This window comes from Acomys russatus, chromosome 1 (genome assembly GCF_903995435.1).
Source record: "Acomys russatus chromosome 1, mAcoRus1.1, whole genome shotgun sequence".
NCBI lineage: Eukaryota > Metazoa > Chordata > Mammalia > Rodentia > Muridae > Acomys > Acomys russatus.
The window spans coordinates 4,732,563-4,754,259 of record NC_067137.1 but is presented as its reverse complement, the minus strand read 5'-3'; the positions used below and the strand labels follow the sequence as shown (position 1 = coordinate 4,754,259).

At 41.8% G+C, this 21,697-nt stretch overlaps 1 protein-coding gene across 2 annotated transcripts in view; it reads right to left on the bottom strand.

Moving 5' to 3' along the window:
* Nucleotides 1–21,697, bottom strand: part of Fshr (follicle stimulating hormone receptor) — a 192,623-nt gene that overhangs the window by 8,465 nt on the left and 162,461 nt on the right. The window contains exons 5-8 of one of the 2 annotated variants that reach the window (XM_051157033.1): nucleotides 11,690–11,761; nucleotides 10,128–10,205; nucleotides 7,006–7,074; nucleotides 6,822–6,896 (exon numbers count right to left, since the gene is read on the bottom strand). In XM_051157033.1, coding sequence (XP_051012990.1) covers nucleotides 6,822–6,896; nucleotides 7,006–7,074; nucleotides 10,128–10,205; nucleotides 11,690–11,761 — 294 coding nt within the window. The remainder of the gene's footprint in view (nucleotides 1–6,821; nucleotides 6,897–7,005; nucleotides 7,075–10,127; nucleotides 10,206–11,689; nucleotides 11,762–21,697) is intronic. The other variant, XM_051157112.1, reaches the window with a different exon arrangement.

The following is a 21,697-nucleotide window of genomic DNA, read 5'->3' as shown; positions in this document are numbered from 1 at the left end:
CCTTATGATTTTTTCCGTAGCTGCTAATATCTGCATCTTAACTCTGAGACGCCTCTCCTATTTTCCAGTTCCTTCTGACCATCACTTGTTAGGACCTCTGTGGACTGAGGATCTACAGTCACTGAGCTGGTTGGTTTCAGCTGTTAATATGGGAGTAAGGGATAACTAGAGAGCTGTTTTTTTTAAGCATCTATGGGGATGTTTCAGAAGATTTGACTTGAATTAGTAGAGTGTAAGAAAGGTTTGCCTTTGATCAATGTGGGTGCACACGGTCCAGTTGGAGGACCAATCCCCACTGCGTTCCACCTCTGGACATAGCTCATCTTTCTTTCCCTGCTCCTCAGATAGCAGAAGTCCAGATTCACCAGCCTTTGGGCTTGCAGCAGTAACTCTTTGGGCTCTCTGACGTTGGGCTGAAGATTTGAGCTTGGACTATGCCACACTACCAGATACCTTGGTTCTCCCTGCTGCTGATGGCCTTGAGTGCGCTCCTCAGCTTTCACATCCGCGTGAACTGACTCACCGATGAATCTCATCGCATGCATCTGGATGTATCTCTGTTATTGGTTATATGTCTCTGGAGAATTGTGATTAATGCAATCATGATTTGGTTGGTGACATTTTGGTTATTATTTCAAGACAGCCCAGAATAAAACCAACCAACCAACCAACCAACCAACCACTCACTAAAAAACCATAGTGAGTGTTATTCTGGTCAGTCATGTTTTGAGGATTACATGGAACCATGGGGTGGGATTAGAGCTCTGAGCTTTGAAAACCAGAAGAGATTTCAGAATTTATACAAGAGAGAAAAACAACTCATTGCCATCTGTAGTTTTCTGGTCTTGAGTACCTGCAGACTTGCACATAGTAGGTGATCAACAAATTCTGCATCGAATGAACTTGAAAGAAATGTGTGGTGGCCCAGGATTGTGACCTTAGTACTAGAGTGGCTGAATCATGAGGACTGCTGGAGCTCCAAGGGCAGCCTGAGTTATATAGTGAATTCCAGGCCAGCCTAGGCTACAGGGTAAGACGTGTTTTTTTTTTTAAAAAAATCCAAACTCAAACACAAACCAAAGTCATGGTGTGGCAATTAGCAATCTGTTCTGCTACGGACAGCCTACTTTGAAAATTCCCAGCATGTTTTTTATTGCTGGCAGGTAATATTTATCCTTCCACCAAGTAATTCAGAGTGGGTGCTGTTTTGGTTTGTTTTAAGTCTCTCTGTTCTTCATACCTAGCTAAGTGCTAGACACACAGTAGCAGATGTGCTATTGAATGCTCAGTGAGTGAGTGTCTGAGAGTTTTCAATTCTGCCCTAGTTCCTGGTGGCTTGATAAGGTGGCAGGAGTTGTGGGCTGGTTTGGTTAGTCCTTGACTTCTAGCCTGCTTGGGTCAAATGGATATAGTTTTTCATTTTAAAATATAATTTTGGTTAGTGTTTCAACACATGCTGTATTTTGACAATGAACAGTTTTGAAACTTTAGCTGGTTAAAAGTACCAACAGAGACAGACACCACAGGCCTATGGCTGGGTCCTCAGAGATGACGTAATCCTAAATTGTTTCAGCATTGTTAGGATTCTCAGTATTGAGTTACATTGTGGCAAAGGAGAGAGCAGTCGGTAATGCCACTGAGGCAGGGAAGGCAGGAGTTAAATAGTGCTCCCTGCCCCTTTAATAAAGTCGGTTATAGCCACTGCCACAAATTTGATTTGAACAATTTCTATTTTTCCAAGCAAAGATGTTATTACAGGTCAATCATTTCCATAAGTGGGAGCACATTTCTGGTGTATTCTACATTGACAGATGGCTGGAAGACCTCTCTTTCATGATCCCAGGCGGGATAAAAAGGCAATTTACTATCTATAGGACTGTGGGTACACTGGTAATGGAAGAGAATCATTCTTATACAAATAACTCAGTGTTTGAATCTGAACTATCAAATGAATCTGAGCTATAGCCAAATCAATTTGATAAACCATCAGAATATGATTGTACTGGCTCCAGCCTGCAAAGGCAATACATTAAATTTTCCCCACAGGAAACTGTTTCCCAAGGAAACAGCAATTGTTTGATTGCTTTAAAAAAAAACCCAGCTCGAGTGAGTTCAGAATACCGGGTGAAAACTTAGATGGCTGCTGATGTTCAAGGTCAAGACTCCTAAGGGGAATTGAGGATGCTGTGCCTGAGACACAAGGTGGACTAGTCTGCGTGCCCCCGGCTTCCCACAGCCTTTCCTCTTTGTAATCAAACAGCTTAGGCTTGTATGTTCAGAGGCTCACTGTTTTTCATGTAGCTAGAAATTTCACCTTCAGGAAAAAGCAGCCATCGGTTTGGGTGAGCACTCCCAGTTCGCTGAGAAGCTCTTGTGCTTATTATCTGTGAGAGACAAAGGAAAAGGCTGGCGGGGGCTAGAGTGGCCAGGGAGGGGTTGGGGGTCGCGGGGAACATGCCATAGTGGATTCTGTGAAGACTGACCAAGGATTTTTAGTTCTCAACGCTGGCTCTCAAGCGAGGATATTCAGAACTCTTCAGGTCTGCCAGCATCAGGACCACTGATTAGGCCCTCGCTTTGAGATTTGGATCACCTCTCCCTAACTTTTGAGACAGGGTCTCACCTGGTCCAGGCTGCCCTCCAACTTGCAATGCAATTGATGAACTTGAACTTCTGATCCTCTTGCCTCTATCTCTGGCCTCTATTTCTGGAATTCAGCAATTACAAGTGCGTGCCACCATGCCCAATTTCATGAGATGCTGGGAATCAAACCCAGGGCTTTGTACCTGGTAGGCAAGCCGTCTCCTCACTAACCTATGCCCAGAGTCATGAACCAAACATTCTTAGTGTAAGAATTAACAGTCTGTGGTCTAAGAAGCCTCCTTACGATGGTGATGTGCAATCATATTAAAAACCCTGCTGCAGCTCATGAAATGCCACACAGGACTGAGATGCCTCATAACCGTGTTCTATTCCAAGCCCTGCCCTAGACTGACTTAACATGATTTGGCTCCTTCCCAGGATCAACTGCACCCAATGACTGCTTATGTAGAGGCATGCTTCCTTTCATATTTCCAATACAATTTAAGGGCCCATCTTTATTCTAGGGCTCCCTGTGGGACCCACTGATCTGTTATAAATGCTTTGCCATCCAGTTAGCACCCAGCCAGACTGGGCTTCCATAAGTACTTCCCACATACCCAGAGAGCACTATGTAGTGAACCCCTGAACTCAGAACCCTGTAGCACTCTTTCTTGGGGTGGGTGTTGGGAAATTTGACCCAAGACACAGCTAAAGCAGTGGCTTGAACAGTACCTGCTGTGTCGTGGGCATCTGTGCATAACCCTGTTTTTACTCACTTGTTTACAGCCCTGGAGGGAGCTGGTCATCCAAGCAAGCAGCCCATTGGGCAGGTTTAATTGAGTTGCTGCACAACATTGCAGGAGTAGGTAGGAAATGAGATCAGCCATCATCTGCCTGTATCCTGGTTATCAGGCAGAGAGGTGTGAAGGACATTTGGAATAATCCGAAAACCCCAGGAGAGGAAGCTGGAAGTTAAAGTGATAACTTGTCCTTGAAGGGACAGAAGGAAATTAGTAGCTCCATGCTGGGATTTCAGCCAGGTTCTTGCACACATATCCTCATGCATTGCCATGAAAAGTCATGGGGCATGTGGTATATCATTCTTGCTTAATACCCGACAAGGCCTCACTCTTTAGCTCAGGCTGGCCTCAGATTTACTATGTAACTAACCTAGACCAACTACAGCTCATGGAAATCCCCCTGTGTCTGCCTCCAGAGTTCAGGGATTAGAGGTGTGTCATATCGGGCTTCATTATCATGTTGAGTCAATTGAAGTATTTCTTAATTTAGCTGGATTTTCTACAAACTTTCTCCCTATAATTCTGTGCATATATGTATTAGCAGCAGAGGAGATGACAAGACAGTCTTGTTGAGTAAGAGCCCCGCAGAACTGCTTCTGCTGCTGCCCTCTCTCCTTCTGTCTGACTTCACAGGGATGGACGGGAGATATGTATTTTGTGGTGTATGTTAGCATTCTGAGGAGAGACACTGTCATTGACTGGTCTGCATATGCAGCCTCAGCAGATGAGGGCCCTGCCATATTTCTATGTCACTGACCTATGTTCTTAGGACAAGAGGCTGATGGTCATATTTTTTCCCTTATATTTCAGTTTGCCACTAGTTGTAGGGGGTCTGAGAATAACTTCCAGATGTGTTAGTAGATGCATTTATGGTGGAAACACATGGGTGTATGAGGTATCAGGGGTAGTTTATGCCTCGTTATGTGTTGTTTATAGCTACAGTATGACCCTCAGTGGATCACTCTTCTCCCCTGGTCCTGGGTACCTCAGCTGCATAATGAGCCATTTGTGGGTCATATCCAATGCAACATTTTCAGGAGCATACAATAGGTTACTGCTCTACAGATGCAACAAGTTGCTTATTGAAAGCATATCTTTTTTTAAAATTTTTTTTTATTAATTTAATCTTGTTACATCTCAATGGTTATCCCATCCCTTGTATCCTCCCATTCTTCCCTCCCCCCCCCATTTTCCCATTGTTCCCCTCCCCTATGACTGTTCCTGAGGGGGATTACCTCCCCCTATATATGCTCATAGGGTATCAAGTCTCTTCTTGGCAACCTGCTGTCCTTCCTCCGAGTGCCACCAGGTCTCCCCATCCAGGGGACATGGTCAAATGTGAGGCACCAGAGTATGTGAGAAAGTCATATCCCACTCTCCACTCAACTGTGGAGAATGTTCTGACCGTTGGCTAGATCTGGGTAGGGGCTTAAAGTTTACCTCCTGTATTGTCCTTGGCTGGTGCCTTAGTTTGAGCGGGACCCCTGGGCCCAAATCTGTCTACCATAATGTTCTACTTGTAGGTTTCTAGGACCCTCTGGATCCTTCTACTTTGCTATTCTCCCATGCTTCTCTCATTTAAAGTCCCAATAGGATGTCCTCCCCTCTGTCCCAGTTGAAAGCATATGTTACTGTTGACATATTCTGCCATGAACAGAGAGCAGCGCCCACATGGAAACATCCAAAGCACTCAGGACTTTAGCTAAGTGAAATGGAAAAACTTCTACTCATCCACAGACCATCAGAAGTACTTCATCAGAAAGTCCACTTGTTTTCCAAGAACTCTTAGAACAGAAACCCTTAAGCATTATGGGTTCTAAACACTCCATGTCCTTGGACACTTGGACTACACTTCTGCCACTCTCCACTGTGTCCTACACTACACGTCATACCGAGCATCATAATCTAATACATAAGCTGTGTAAGTATTATCTGACTCTCCTTCCAATGAAGTACTTTTGATTTTCCATGCTATACCAAGGCTGTGCTCTTTAAAATATAACAAGTGAAAGTTATACATGCATGCATGCATATGCCTATGGACATATCTGTGGGCAGATGCCTTTAAGTCTCAGACAGCAAATAAATACCACTGGTTTTTTTTTTCTGTGTTTTAAATGAGAAATACAAGGCTTAGAGAGGGAAAGGGCTGAATTTAAAGCAGCACTGTATGCTTTGACACCTCTGCTTGAATCAGGCTAGCGTTTCTTGTTTGCTCATGTTGCCCACCTCAGCTCAGGCACTTTGGATTAATGTTTAAATTTAGTCAAGGTGATAAATATTTCTTAACATAGACTTTTCTCTTTTCAAAGGGTAGAGCGAACCCCTTGTCATCAATAATAGACATTTGTGGAGCTGCTGTCCTGCCATATAGAATGTGATTTTGGATATATGAAGATTCTAACAGAAAAGAGAACACAAGCCAGTTGTGAGGAGATAAGCGACTGAGTAGGCATGGAAGCCTATGGTGACTGGCAAATAAGAAAACAGAAATGTGCCTTAGGTGTGGTATAGGTACATTTGTTTGTTTGCTAGACTCCCTGCACCTCTTTTCTTCCTTTTATTTGCCTTTCTTACCAAAGAGCAATCTCTAGTTAATTCAGTGGGGCTTGCTTACAGCCAGGGCAGCACATTAATAAAGACCTTTGGTAATTGTGACAGAGTCCCCCTCTACTCCACACCCACAAAGCACTGGGAATCACAGGGGGAAGTCACTGGTGGCTGAAGGTTTTAGAGAGACTTGGAGAGGGGTCAGAATTTAAAAGATCATCAATGAAAGGGGCATGGATAAGAAAAGAAGAGGGCAAAGCCAGTTTTGATGAAATTTAGGGGCGGGGAAGTGCTGGGAGGAGTTCTGATGCAGGAAGTAAGGCACTGATGCATCCCAGTGATCTGAAAAGAGGATCCAAAATTAATGTGCATGTGCGTCACTCTGCACTGAATACATGTATATATGTGCCCTGGGTACTGAAGATAAGGAAGGAGAATCACACTTTTCCCATCAAGGAAGAGACATATCAGAGTGCCTGTCTTTCTCATGAGTCACACCATTTGGCTTGAAATCCCTTCTATAAAACTTGCATTACTTTTGAGTGAGTTGGTTAACTCCTCCAGGTAATGCAGTTTTTCTTTCTTCAAAATGGCAGTAATAGCTCTTACTAGAGAGGGATTTATAAGGATTAAGTGAGAATACATTCTAACCCCTTACAACACTGGCACTCAGGACATGCTCTTTATATGTTATTATCATTGTCACTTTACTGAAAGTCATACTGTAGATCAACCTTAAGTTGTCTCCACAAGTCTTTGCAGGTGTCAGAAACCAGAACTGACCCTGTTTGCCTTCCCTATCTTGGAAGCTTCATTAAGTTGGAGAAAGCTGACTTCTAACTTACATAAGCTAAGGTCTTCTGCAAGGAAACAGTCGGAGTTACTCACAAAATGACTGGCCCAGAGGCTCCCTGGAAAACATCATTAGGCAGTTCTTCCAAATTATTGTTATCGCTTAGATTCCTGGGGATGGAGTTGGAGAAAGAATAAGAAAAAGAAAGCCACATAAATATCCCTGTTATAAGAGCCATTTCCCTCTAAATGGCCTGGGGGAGCGGTCTGGGCTACTCACAGTTCATCTAGCTGGGTTCCGTTGAATGCACAGTTGTGTATTTCTTGAATCCCATTCTTATTCAGCCATCTGAAATAAAAGGCCATTAAAAACTCAATAATGTCAGATTTGGACAATACAGGGCTTTTATAATTGGAAGCACTGGGGCAAGGCCAGATAGCATAGTTAGTGGCATAAATAAGATGCAACCTTTAAGCTCAGAGATGGGATGGAAAGGAGACTGAAGCTGGCTTATTGCATAGACAGCAGTAAACCTTTTGAAGTTTGGATTATGTATGTGTACTATCTGTTCGCCAGAATAACTGAGCTTCACAGGGAAGAACGAATGAACGAAATTTAGTTTTTTAGGGCACACTCTCTATAATGGTCTTATACCTATACCATCTTCTCACACTTCACCCACATAGAGAAAATTCTATAGGAAGATCAATTATTGAACACGTATTTCTAAAACAGAGAAAAAACGGTTTGTGTCACCATTCTGTAAGGTGTGTGCTCTTCACTCATGCTCAGCTGCAGCAGCAGTCTTGGCTGTCATCAAAAAATGATCTAATTAAGTTGTCAGACAACCTGAACATTCTCTAGTGACTCACAAGACCCTGGTTATTGGAGGTCTGTAGAGGTAGCTCTGGGTCAAGGCAGAAAGGAAGAGAAATCAATTACAGCAAGTGTGGGCTTCAGTAGGACCAGCTTGTGCAAGCTGAGCTCTGGGGGAGTTAGGACTCGTGTACACAATTGCGCTCATTGTATTGATGGCAGAGAAGCAGACTTGTTTGGACAGGGGCACCTCAGGCCACCTTTGGCCATCAGCTCTGCCTGTTCTCCTCCTGAGTGGACTTTCAAACATAAACAACTCCCCACATCAGGAGAGCAGCTTCTTTTCCCACACAGGCTCGATGGGTTTACTAAAAACCCTATTCTGAGATGTGACCCAGAGCAGCTACTTTGGGACTCTAGATATTTCTTGGGCTGTAATGAGCATCTAGATATTTAAAAAAATAACAGGCAAACAACCATGTGTCTTTTTCTTCCCTCATTCTGAAAGCCAGTAAACTAAAAGACAAGAAAAGTAAATCCTTTCAAACAACAGTTACCGAGAGGTAGCTTTCTATGACAAGGAAATGACTCTGCGCTCCACCTTGCTCCCCAAACCCTGCTCTCTGCCACCACTACCCTAAAAGGTTTCCCAGAAACAATTAGACTGGAGGCACATCAGCCTGTCCAGGGTGGTGATCGTCATTAGGGCTGGAGTCTCTAACCCTTGAGAAACTTGTTCATGGGGGTTTAAAATCAACCACAACTGTAAACAAGCTTTCTCTACTTAATGGAACAAGAGGCAAGATTAGCTTTGTATAGGTTCTTATAAAATGATGTCACAAGTCTTATTGAAAAAATACAAAATATAGTAGTTAAGTATAATAGTTTTTTCTTTTGTTATATATGTCTATTGTAGAAGCCAGTGTTAGCTACAAGCTAGTTTTTGTTTAGGACTGTGTAGGCCTGTATAGACTCTACCTACTTGCCTATAGACTAGACAATTAATCTCTCCTGAATTAGGCCATTCTTCTAAAAGGCCAACACTAGTTGCTTTCCCCAGCAGACCCTCTCTGCTTTCTGTGCAGAGGTAAGTGAGAAAAGGTATAGAGGTCAAGTGACTGTTTATTACTCATTTTTGAGTCAGTAGCCAAGGGCCTGATAATCTTAGGATGTTTAGAACAAATACACATTTACATTTGTCTTTAGAATGGGACGTTAGAAATTTTGAAGATGCCATGAGGTAAAGAGCTTTTGAGTGCACAGAACCATTTTGTTACATTTCCACCGAGTGCATCGGATGGCTCTCTTAGGAGAAAACATCCCCGTATTAAAGACACCATACTAAGAACAACTGGTGACTTACAGATGCATTGAGTATGGATCTTCTACCTCTATTATCTATGGATTAAGGAGCAGACAAAGTAGAGAAACAGATGTCCTTACAAGCATGAGTTTACCTTTCAGAGACATGTCTGGAAAAAAAAAACCATGACTCTCAAGAGAAAAGTATCCTCTCTTGAAAAGTGGTAGCTAAGGACTCACACATGGCTGGTAAACAAAATGGTGAAGAACAGACAGGTTCTGTATGGCATTTGCTGCTCTAGGCAAAATGTACACAGTAAAGTTCATTTAAAAATCCAAATGATGAGAAATCACACTATGAAGTGAACCCATAACAATTTGTAAAACAGAAAGGTGGAATTCTTTTCTTCCAGGTGTAATTACAAGCAAAGAGTCCCCAACTGTCATTCTGTGCCTCTAAGTTTCATGGATTCCGTGAGCATTTGGATGGCTCCTAATATCCGGTTTTTTGAAAAAAGACCCAAAGTGTAACTTGGATATGAGTAATTGATTTAGAAGCAGGAGGGCCTGAGCTTGACCCCTCAAACCATATTTTTGAAAAGCCAGTATATACCACCATGTTTACGGTACCAGCACTACGGAGGTAGAGGCAGGGCACCTGGCATTTGCTAACCATCCAACTTGGCTTACTAATCTAGTTCTCGTGGGTGGACTGACATGCCTGCTACAAACAGGGAGGATTAGAAAGTAATTCTTTAGTTATACTGAGTGCATTGAAAAACTTCCCCAGAATTCAGAGCGATGAACTCAAGCTCATTAGCAAGTGAGGTTATTCTGCGCATTGGAGACCATCATCATGTGCTCAGCGTGAGAGCTACTTCCTGTGATTACGGGGAAGGAGCCACATCTCCTGAGTCCACCTTCTCCCCCATCATTTTCTTTCAGCAGCAGAAGCCTTGCCAGGCAATAATCATCTTTATTGACACACAAGCTATTCTGTCCTTTGGAGCAGATGCTGCCTCACAGGAGACCATCATTCAAAGAACAATTTTAAATACTTGAATCACACTACAGAATCATGAATTATTAACATGACTCCACATTGTGATTCTGAGATGTAAAAATGAGAGGAAAACACAGAAACCATAGACTGATTTAAACAGTAAAGGGCCAGTGTTAGCAAACACACCAACAAAGGCCTGTTATGAGAAAGATCTAGATCAATAAGTGAAGAAGCAAGTGTTAGGCCATTGGGTCCCCCCCTTCACGCCCCCATTACTTACAGAATCACGCTTTCAAAACTCAGTCCCATGAAGGAATTCCTGGCGATGATGTGGATGTTTGTGTTATCTTGAATGTCTCTAAGAAGAAAGTGCAGACAAATGAGATGTTTGTGTGGGCTCCACCTGTGTAACCATTCCACATTCAGTTTGCTGGCACCAAGTGATCTGCAGCTGGAATAACAACACTTTGATAGAATTTGTGCTCAGAGGATAACAGCTCAAAGTCTGGGCAACAAACGGCCTGTTTATCTGTCATGTGTTAGTTCTTCTTCAAGATGAAATTGCACACCCAGAGAACCTTTTCTCTTTGGAGCATTCCTTAGAGGATGTTACTGCGTTGAGGTTCTTGTCAATATAGCTATTTATTAGCTTTGTTTCCACAGATGGTCTGTGCTCAATAGGATAGACACAGAAACTGATCGGTTACCTGCAGAGCGATCTCTCTATTCATTTTGTTTGTGTCTTCTCCTTCTTTCTCACCTGTTTAGTACATTCTTGGCATGTGTGTGGGTCAGAGGATAGTTTAAGGTCAATCCTCAGGTGCCACCAACCTTTTTCCTGAGACACCATCTGCCACTGGCCTAGATCTAGATGAGCAGGCTAGGTTAGCTGGCCAGCAAATGTCAGGTGCCCTGCCTCAACCTCCATAGTGCTGGGACCTAGCATGGTGGTGCACGCTGGCTTTTCAAAAGTAGGGGCCTGAGGGGTCAAGCTCAGGCCCTAATGCTTATAAATCAATTACTCATATCTGAGTTACCCCTTGGGTCGTTTTCCCTCTTCTTATATATTGCTTCTTTCTATCTTTTTTCTTGAACCATGGAAAAAAGTATTGATTTTTTTCCTTCCCACATTGAAAGATAGAGAAAAAATGTTCTGTTTGTTTTACTCATCCTTCCATCAGACTGATCTCTCGGGCCTTGTGAATACAGAACAGCACAAGTGCTACTAATTGGAAACAGCTCAAGATGTCTAGCGGATTCTCTCTGTTCTCTGTCCTCATCTCCTTATACCCCTCCTGACCCTTTCCTTTGGGATTTGCCTGGGTTATTACCAGTTCACTATTAGAAATAAAGTTCTTTTTTTCCTTTCTTTCCTTTCCTTTCCCTTTTCTCTCCCTTCTTCTTTACTCCATCTCCTGGATCCTTTGGTCCAACAGTATCCATTAGTCTAGAAATAAGGGGAAATGATGGAGGAATATGGGGCGTTCCAGGGAGCCAGTAATTAAGCGTCCGTGTGAAGAAAACTATGATCTGGTTCTAAGGTTGTTTCTTGCTGCAGACCCTGTTAACTTCATTCAGACAGAACTTTGCCACCACCCCCTCCCCTTGCTGTTTGTCTTCCTCCTCCTGCTCTGCTAGAGACATTCATTTGGAAAATGTACCTTGTGATGGTAATTAGGGGCCCAGAATGCCACAAGTAGCCCGCAGCCAGGGACCAACCAATCATAGGCTGAAATTAGGGTAAGTGTGAACCAAGCCATTCATTTGTTCTTTGTAGTGTATCATCTCAGACATTTGTTATAAAGATGGAGGGCTGATTGGCATTCTATCAATAAAACTTACAACAGAACCTTTTGAAGAGACTGAATCTTGTGAACGGCTGGCAGGTGCTTAATGCCTGTGTTGGATATTAACCTAGAGAGAGACAAAGTCAGAGTGAGAAGAGATGAAGCTGTAATGTAAACATTTGTCAGAGCCTGAACTTGTCAAATTCAAAATACCAACTGTGAACTGTCAGGGAAAAAAAAACTATCAGAGCACTCACAATATAGATTATACTTTTATTATCTGTTTTATGTTTTAAGAATCTAACCAGGATCTAATCAGCTATTGATTCCTTGGGACAATTCTTTTTATAAGGTGGAGATATTCTACTATGATTCATATATTGTTTTATTTTTGAACACTGATAACTTAGCACCATTCAAAAGTAACTAACGATGAGATAACAAAATTTCCCTAGTTGCCACCATTTCCAAGCCTTGGCATACTTGATGGGGAAGTCCTATTTCCCCTTTCAAGGAAGTTCTGTTGGCGTTACAGTGTGAGAGTGCACATTCTTTGACTTCAGGGCACACAAGCAACCTAAGCAGGGTCCATTTGAAAGTGGTCGCTGTTGGTTGGAGACAAGTTTTTATGAGTGGAGAGATTGTTTAAAAATCCCTACATCTCATGACAGCAGACCTGCCCTGGACCCTTCCTAGTGCTCAGTTTTCTTGGGAATCAAAGCCTGAGAGTCTGAGATGAAGGCTGCCTGTGGCTAATGCAATGGGCACTGTAGATCCAGAGCACCGAGGCAGGAAGCATGGAGCAGGGGAGCAGGAAGCTAGTCAGTGCCAGGGCTAGTAATGGTGTCAACCACTTCTACTGGTGCAGGTTTCGTAATCTCGAGGGCCTGAGTTAGGAGATCTATAGAACATATATCAGAATTATTGCTCTGAAGGAAGAGTGTGCAGCGAGGAAAGGGGTTCTTATTTCCTAATGGTCAAAGATGGTACCATGTTCCTGATGCCTGCTTCTAGCTCAGATATTGATGAGTACCCAGTGGGTTTTGCGTGGGTACCTTTTACCATAGTGCAGATGATCCTCTGGAGTAGAGAGTAAGAGGAAATGCCGGGTGAGCTGGTGGTGTGTGGCTGCACCTTCAGTAAGCTGGTGGCATTACCGTGGAAGTGGTGCTAGCTGTCTAGTGACACATGGAAACCATCAGGCACATCACATTTTAGGATTTATCTACAGTGAGTTACTCAAAAATCTTTCCAGTAAGCTAAGCTCTATGTCCATTTCTTTCTTCTCTGTCTGGCTTAGCTAAGCCACAGTTGGGGCTTGTCCTTTGTATCCCGAAGGACCATATCAAGGTGCACATCACAGTGAAGCATCGAAGTTCTGGATTCATTTTTGCTGTTTTGCTCCTTGTGTCTATATTGAGAGAGTCTTTGGTTTATAGTAGTGGTTCCCTGCTTGTTTTTGTTTTGATCCCAAGTGTGGGATGTAAAATAGACATGTGTAAGGGTGTGTGGTGTTTTTCTGCTGGAAACAGACTTGTGAGAGAACAGGTGATGTTTGTTCACTGGAAGAACAGCCTCTGTGGAGGCATGGTCTTTGCCAACTGATAAACATCACAGTACGGACTCTTAGGGTGTGCGTGTGTACGTATGTATGCATACATACATACAGACACATACTCAAAACAAGAGCTGGGCTTTTTTGGTCATGGCTGTTCATCAATCCACTATAAGACACTCCTAGAGAGAACCACTCCAGTGAATGCTTCCAGGCTCTGGGCTCTGGTTGCTGCTCAGGGTTCCAGCGGCTGCAGTTGCAGTCACCTTCACTGAATTGCTGATTTGCTATTTAACTGGTCTATTGAAATCCTGCCAACTATGCAGTGGAATCACTTCAAGGAACTGAGTCTAAAAGGGTCTATCCTGTTCCTATTAACCTCTTTTCCCTCCTATCTAGGGTAGGTGGGTTACAAGGGAGAGGTAAGCATTAAAGAAGCCCAGATAAAGTAGGTTTGAAAGAGTCCAAAGCCTACAGTTCTCTGAGGCCGTGTTCCCACTTGGCTCCTAATGTTGAACGTAGAACTAATCTTTTAATACTTCCAACAGCATCAGGATGACCTTCTGCTTTTTACAAGACTAATGGGATCATTCATACACTCTCTTGGAGGACTTGTTATGATCTTAATTTTCCTTTAAAAATTAAAAGCTGCATGTGAGGGTACAGGCCTAGAATCCTAATATTTAGGGAGCTGATGCAGGAGAATTGCGATTTGTTGCCAGCCAGGGTTCCATAGTGAGATTCTATCTCAAAATTAATTTTCCATACAGAGAAATGAACACTTTGGCATTCAGGTCAATGAGTGAAAATAAGTACACAGAGGCATGCTGCTACCACCACAACCCAGATACAGTGCTGCCCTGGCTCTTCTGTATTTTCACTTTGCATTTAACCTTTTCCTAACTTCTCGGTCCTAATGACCTGCCATCAGTTTTCTGTAGTTGTAATTTTTTTCTAAAAGTTTATGCTTTCCAAAATAGAATCAGAGAATTAACAACTTTTGAGTCTGGCTGGCTTTTCTTTCAATACTTCCAACATGTGAACCTCAGCATGATGTGTTTGAAGCCCTCCCATGTTGTGTGGTTCAGTGGTTCCTTGCTATTTTTGTTGCTTAGAATTTCTTTGTATGAATGATGTACAATTTGATTATCTATTCCCCAGATGATGTTTCATGACTTTTTGTGGAAAAAATATTGGTTAAATGTATTAATGTTCATATAGTGTATCACACACGTATAAAAGATGCTTTAAATATCTGTGTATGATTGTTGTTTGTCGGATAAGGGAGAGGAGGAAGAGAGAGAGGGAGAGAGGGAGAGAGAGAGAGAGAGAGAGAGAGAGAGAGAGAGAGAGAGAGAGAGAGAGAGAGAGAGAGAGGCTTTTCTTTTTCTTGGGTAAATGCCTTGGAGTGTGATTTCTGGGTCAGATGACAAGCATATGTTTAAATGGAAAACAGTTTAGAAATTAAAAAAAAAGCCAAATGTACCATTTTGCCTTCAAACAGCAGTGTGTGTGTGTGAGTGCCAGTTTCTCTGCATACTTTGGCTATTTGAAAAAGGATATATCTTTTTTTCATACCAAAGTAACATATGCATTTACTATGAGACTAATGAAGACTCTAGAGAGACATTTGCAGAAGAAAGCAAAAATCACCTTATGGCCCAGCATTAGCTTTTGCTAGTATTTGAAATTGGGAGGTTTTTTTCTTCCTTTTTTTATTATTAATTTATTCAAATTACATCTCAGTTGTTAGCCCATCCCTTGTATCCTCCCATTCCTCCCCCCTCCCGCTTCCCCCCCATTCCCCTCCCCTATGTCTGTGACTGAGGGGGACCTCCTCCCCCTGTATATGGGAGTTTCTACCAGAATAGTTTTCACCATTGCTCCCCAATAACCTCTGAGCTTCTATTCAGTGTTGCTGGGAGCACTGATGTAACTTTAAAGACCCACGACTCGACACAGTCCTATTTCATCAGATCTAGCCTTCTCTATTTTTAGATCTCTTCCCACGGTGTTCTTCCAGTATTCTCCCAGTGAAATATCAAAGCAGTGACCATATTTAATATTTTCTGACAGTCTTCCTCTGTGTGTAGGTTTGGAATGCTGCATGTGCTCATAAAATACCGGGTTAATTGCATGATGTTTCTAAAATATTTCTTATTTCTGTCACCAGGAATATATCAAAACTTTAATTTGGTTAATTTGCTTGTCAGGTATTGTTGCTATTTGTGGTAATTAGTCTTAAACAGATGCAGGGAGGTCTGGAGGCCAGTAGTCACAAGACCCTGCATGTGAACTCTGACGTGGAGCAAACACAAGCTAGTTTAATCTCTCCAGGACAGAACTGTGTGGGCTGTGATCAGAAAGGTAGACATCTATCAAACACTTCTTTGTCATTTCACCTCCTCTTGGCCCAACTATTACTCTAAGTGTTGCCATGGCAATGAGATGCTGTTAGATTTAATGCCACAGATGCCTGTCTCAGCTGTACTGAGTGGCTTTTTCTTTTCTGGACTTCTAGGCCACTTTTAAGGTAGTCATGTATAGAATCCTGTTAAGCCATTCTGAGGCCTTGACAAATTAAAAAAAAAAAAAAATGCTTGGGTGTTAGTTCCTGCTTGGTGTAGAACTACCGTTTCTTGTTTCAAGTGTGAACAATTCTAAATATATTTTATATTTTATCTTAGAGGACTGAGCCTGACTGGTAGTCTAGTAATATGTTGCAACATACAGGTTTTGAACATGGTGATAATGCATTCTTGTTAAGAATGCATTCTTTTTTTTTTTTTTTGCATTTTTTTTATTAATTTATTCTTGTTACATCTCAATGTTTATCCCATCCCTTGTATCCTCCCATTCCTCCCCTCCCATTTTCCCATTATTCCCCTCCCCTATGACTGTTCCTGAGGGGGATTACGTCCCCCTATATATTCTCATAGGGTATCAAGTCTCTTCTTGGCTACTTGCTGTCCTTCCTCTGCATTCTTTCTTTCTATTTTTTTCCTTCTTTCTTTTTTCCTGTTTATAGTGCTTGATCTTTACCGAGGACCTCACACATATGACACAGGTTTTCTGCCATTTAATTATACCCTGAGCAGTTTTTTTACTTTCTGTTTTGAGGCAGTGTCTCTAAGCTGCCTAGGCTGATTTTGAACTTGTGTCATAGTACAGAGAAGACTTGAAACTGCCATCTTCTTGCCTTAGCACTCAGAATAGGTGGGATTGTAGACCTGTACCACCAGACCTGACCCTGATATGTTATTGATTTTATATTCCCTCCCTCTCTCTTTCTCACTTATCTATACACTCCCTTTAAGTTTGTATGTATATAAACCACTTGTAAGTAAGCCCTTGCTCACACATTTTTGGATATTCTAGGTTAAGAAAGACACAAACTGGTACTGAATTTCACATTCTTCATAGATTCATAGGTAGTGAATCTCTTTTCTGATATCATGTATGTCTTCAACTGCAGTCTGGTCCTGTTTCTCATCCTTCTTTCTCAGCAAAGCTTTCAGAAAGTATTATCTGTAATACTATTTTTGTTGCCTCTTATCTCATTTATTTGATCTAATCTATTCTAACCTGATTATTCAACCTACATATCTTTACCCTAAAGTACTATGTATCTCACATTTACAAACCCACCAAGTTTCAAATCTAAGGAATATTCAAGTTTTTATTTATTTTTTTTAGAACATCCTAGATCATCCAGTGCTCTTTGTCACTCTCTCCTTCCATTTCTGTTATGTCACACTTGCTTTTTTTCCTTTTCTTGAGTACTCCATTTGTTTGTGTCACTTCCTTCTTTTCTTATATTTGTTTGAAAAGCCTTTGTCTTCTTCAATAGTCCCAGCTAAATAGATTTTGTTTCCTGTTGCTTTCTGATTGAGATTAAGGTGAGTTCAGGGTTCATACCTGTAGCTTTACTTCTCTAGTCTACTATAGATGAGATCTTACTTCCTACTTCTTCCTAAATGGTCCATTATCATTGCTAAATTTGTCCTGCAACAGTCACCTCCATCAAACATTTCTCATCTATCAGTCATTCAATGGAAAACTGATAAAAAAAAAAATTGGCTGCCCCTTCCTTATCTTCCAATAGCTAGCCCATCTCCAAGCCTTCCTAGATTCTAATTCCAAAATGTTTTTTTTTTTGAGCCCACAGAATTTTGTTCACTTCTATTGACACTATTCAAAAACAAGCTACTGCCATGCCCTAGCTTTATTAAATAGTTTTCTTTTGGCCTCACACTTTATCTTGTTCTTTTCCAATCCGTTCTCTATGCAGCATGCAGCACATTCTTCTAAGACACACAAACCAGATTGCTTTGCTCCCTTGCTGTGAAAGGTTTATTATTTCCCATAAGACCCAGGGTGAAATTTATATTCTGTACTACCAACTCTTATGCTTCTGCCTCATGCTGTCTCATCAATGGTGTTCAGCCCCAGTGTCTCTTCCTCTTTGCTGCTCCCTGCCTTTAGGTATTTGCATATGCCTTATCAGAAGGACTCTCACTCATTTTTCACCAGGCCAATTTAAACTTCAGAGTTCAGTTGCAAAGGGAATTTCCAAAGAGAGAAGACCTGAGTGCATATCTAAATTAGGCCACCTAACATAGCTACCTGTGCATGTATGGATAATGCTTCCCCTAAAAGTCAATGGTTATTCAATGAAAACATTCAGTGCCAGGTGTCTGAAATATTCTTGAAAGTTATTGGTCACAGAAGCCTCAAAGGTCCCAAAGCAACACAAGCTATTTCCATTGCTTTTGTTTGCCCACTATAACTAGATGGTAAGATCCTATTGTAAAGATACCACACATTTCATTTTCATTGTAGGGTGTAGAGAAATCAAGCTCTTCATGTGAAAACTTCATCTCTGCTCGCTTGCTTCCACAGACCTAGGAAATGGAATATACATCACTGGTGGAGAAAATCCATCAATGCTATCCCTGCATACTACAGTAGTGACATGCCAGCAAGATGTGCCCACTAGTGCAATAGTGGCACCAAGGTTATGGCAGTAGCTAATCGTTTTTGGATTGAACTTAAGGTTTGGTTCACAGGAAGGAATGCAGGTATAGTACTATAATCCCTGGTCAAAAGCCCATGTCTCAGAAGGTCAAAGGCCCTAGAGAGGAACCCACTACAGGCATTTTGCTAGATGACATGCTGTCAAACTGCCTTCCATAGATTTGTGCTTATACTTCTATATTAATTAGTGCTGCTGTCAGCCTTGTCCAGAGAAAGTTCTCTCTGTGTTGATCAGCAGTTAATGCAGAGACTCAGATCTCATCAAAGAACTGAAAATATATGAGTATTATTAAGTGCTCATCCCTCTATGGTACATTAGTATTAACCTCACTTCCATCCAAGGCTCAGTGGACATTGTAGGAGAGGGAAGAGAGCGAATATAAGCTGAAGAATGGGCAAGAGTGGTGTGAAATGCTGTCTTCTGGATGGGACATGGCTGTTGCACCTATGAACTTACTGTAAAACAAAAGTACTCAATATTCCAATAGTCAGTATCTAATTGGATTTACTGGGTTATTAATTTTAAAAGGAAAAAAAACATGAAAGGATGAGAAGGATGTGTTGGGGGCACCTGGGGGCAGTGTGAAAGGAAGATTCATTGTTTACATATGTGGAATTATAAAAAATAAGCAAAAGATATTCAATTAAAGTAAAAAACAAAAACAAAAAAACCCAAAAAACTAACTAGGCCTCCTGATTTACTTCCAGAACAATTGCATCTTATCTTGTAGCTTTTCTTCTTAGCTGTTCATCAAAATTCCAAAGCAGGGCATATAAGGGTGGCTTAGTGGTTAAGACCGCTTGCTGCTCTTAGAAGTGGACCTGGGTTTGGTTCCCAGCACACAAAGCTGTAACCCACTTCCTGGTCATTTGATGCCTTCTTCTGGCATCTCGCAGGCACAGGGCATATATGTGGTACATAAACACACATTCAGGTAAAATATTCATAAAGCTAAAAATTCCAAAGCATCAGCCAGGTGCAGTGGTACATGCCGTTAATCCCTGCACTCAGGAAGACAGAAGCAGGTGATCTCGGTGAATTTGGAGACAGCCTGGTCTACAAAGTGAGTCCAGGACAACCAAGGCTACACAGAGAAGCCCTCAAAACCACCACCACCACCACCACCACCAACAACAACAACAATGCAAAGCATATATTTTTCAACCACTTTGTGAATGACGTAAGGGCAGGTTCTGTGTTTACCTGGGAAACTTAGCATTTCCACACTGGTTGGGACACAGGCTGTTCTTGATGCTTGCCAATATTTTTTTTGTTGTTTGTTTTTGAGACAGGGTTTCACTGTTTAGTCCTTTCTCTCCTGGAACTCAGTCTGTAGACCAGGCTGGCCTTGAACTCATAGAGATCTGCCTGCCTCTGCATCTTGAGTGCTGTATTTCACTACTAAGCTTATAAGGAGGTCATAGCCTATGTGCTGTCAGTGAATGGGCACATGAGAAATTATGGAATATCTGCATCCACAGAACACACCTGATTTAACATGGTGTTAGCAACTACAGATGATGGTGAGCTGTATGGAGCTGAGAAAGTAAGGAGTCACACTTTTCCAGTGAGGATGACAGGAGAACAAAACATTGTACTACTGTCATGAGCTCCCATCTGCAGACATCCACAGAAGCTCAGTGGAATCTTTGGTCTTCATAGAAAAGAAAATGCACAGTGAAAATGGCTAAAATTATTTCAGTAGTATTGAGTTTAAGACATTTAAAAAGATCTAGTGACCATCTAGCCGGATGGATTATTGGTTATACCTCCGTAGCCAAAACTCTCTATAACCCCAAGATAAGGCAGGAAATGGAGTTCTGATGAGCACTTAGTTTTCAATTCATCCTTTCCCCTCTGATCAATAAATTCACGTCTGATGGAGTCTGGAATTGGGTAATCAGCTAGGAGCTCTATGTCTCAATAGGTTTCCTTTGGTCAAATGATTGTTTGCTGCAAAATTATTTTGATTCACTCAACTGTGGTTTATCTTCTGGAACAGTTAAAGGCCTCAGGGTAAAATGTCAGCAAATTTAAGTTCTGCAAATGGGTCTTTCAAAGAAAAATAACTGGCTTGGAGCTCTCCCCTCCCAATAGCCAGCTTCATAGCCTGAGCTGGTGTTAGTGCCTTTCTATCCCAATTGCACTTAAGCTTTAGGTTACATACTAAAATTGTCTCTCTTTTCAGGATAACTTAGTGGGGTCATTGCACTTGGTAAGAATCATCCCCACTTCTGTCACAGGCTCTTAATGTACACATAATGTACATATACTGTGCACATAATGGCTCACAATGTACTTGACTTTGACAAAAGACCATCCTACAACTCTAAGGCCCCTTCCACTATTGGTACTTTCATAAATCTGCAATGGCACCTATGGATTTCTGTTTATCTCCCTTTAAGTTAACAAAGCCTGTTTGTGCTGAACTGGTATAAGTATCATCCTCACAATAAAGCTTCATTATGCCTCAAAGAGTAAGCCAGACATGATAGCTTTGCTTCAGGGAGTCTGAATGCGAATAAGTTAAGATGAACACAAGCAAAACATTAAAGGAATGTAATAGGCAGAAACTGTATGCTTTTGATCACTAATGTCTTAAATGTTCAAAAGGGTGAGAAAGCAAAGTAAGCTGGTATACATCTAGGAAGAACAGCCAACCAGAGTTCTAGAGAGTCAGGAGCCTCAGTCTGAGTTAAGTGTGGTAATGTGCACAGCTGTGTCATGGGGGCGGGTGCGGGAGCCTGAGCAGTGAAAGAAGGAAGGAAAGGGGAGAGGGAGACTATATCTCAAGAACTTCTGACATCGTTTAGGGAGGTGTAGGTTTGATGGGAAACATAGGAAGCACCTTTAGGATACTAGAAGGAGATGGAGGCTAGAGGATTCTCTGATCAGAGGACATCCCTGTGTTCACTGTCTCGTCACCTCAAGCCTTCATAGTAGTAATCAGGCCAAGTTAATGGGGGTAACTGAAAAACTACAATGAAACCAAATACTTAGCCTACCAAACAGAACAAAGTGAGTCTAGAAAGATGACAAGACACTCCTGATGTCACTTATGCCAACTTCCAATCCAGCATAATACACAGCAAGTGTGAGACTATATGAATCAGCTCTCTTTCAGCTCAGGACATGAGGGAGGGACAGAGCTCAGGCCATAGACTGAACATTACATCAGTGCTTCAGGGAATTTGATTTAGGGAGGGGATGCTGCCAGCTGTTTCGCAACTACTAATTTGGGGTTGGAAATAAATGTTAGCAAGTGAGTGAACTAGAAGTTATAGAATGTGAAAAGAAGGACCAAGTGCATCCAAAAAGAAGCCACTACTTATGAAGGCTGCTAGTGTCATGTTGAGTTTTGTTTTAACTACAAATCTTTCTTAGTGGGGAAATTTGTATATAAGTAATCAATGTGATAAATGATGTGTGCTTTCTGAATCACTGAGTAAAGACTTGTCTGGGTTCAGCAT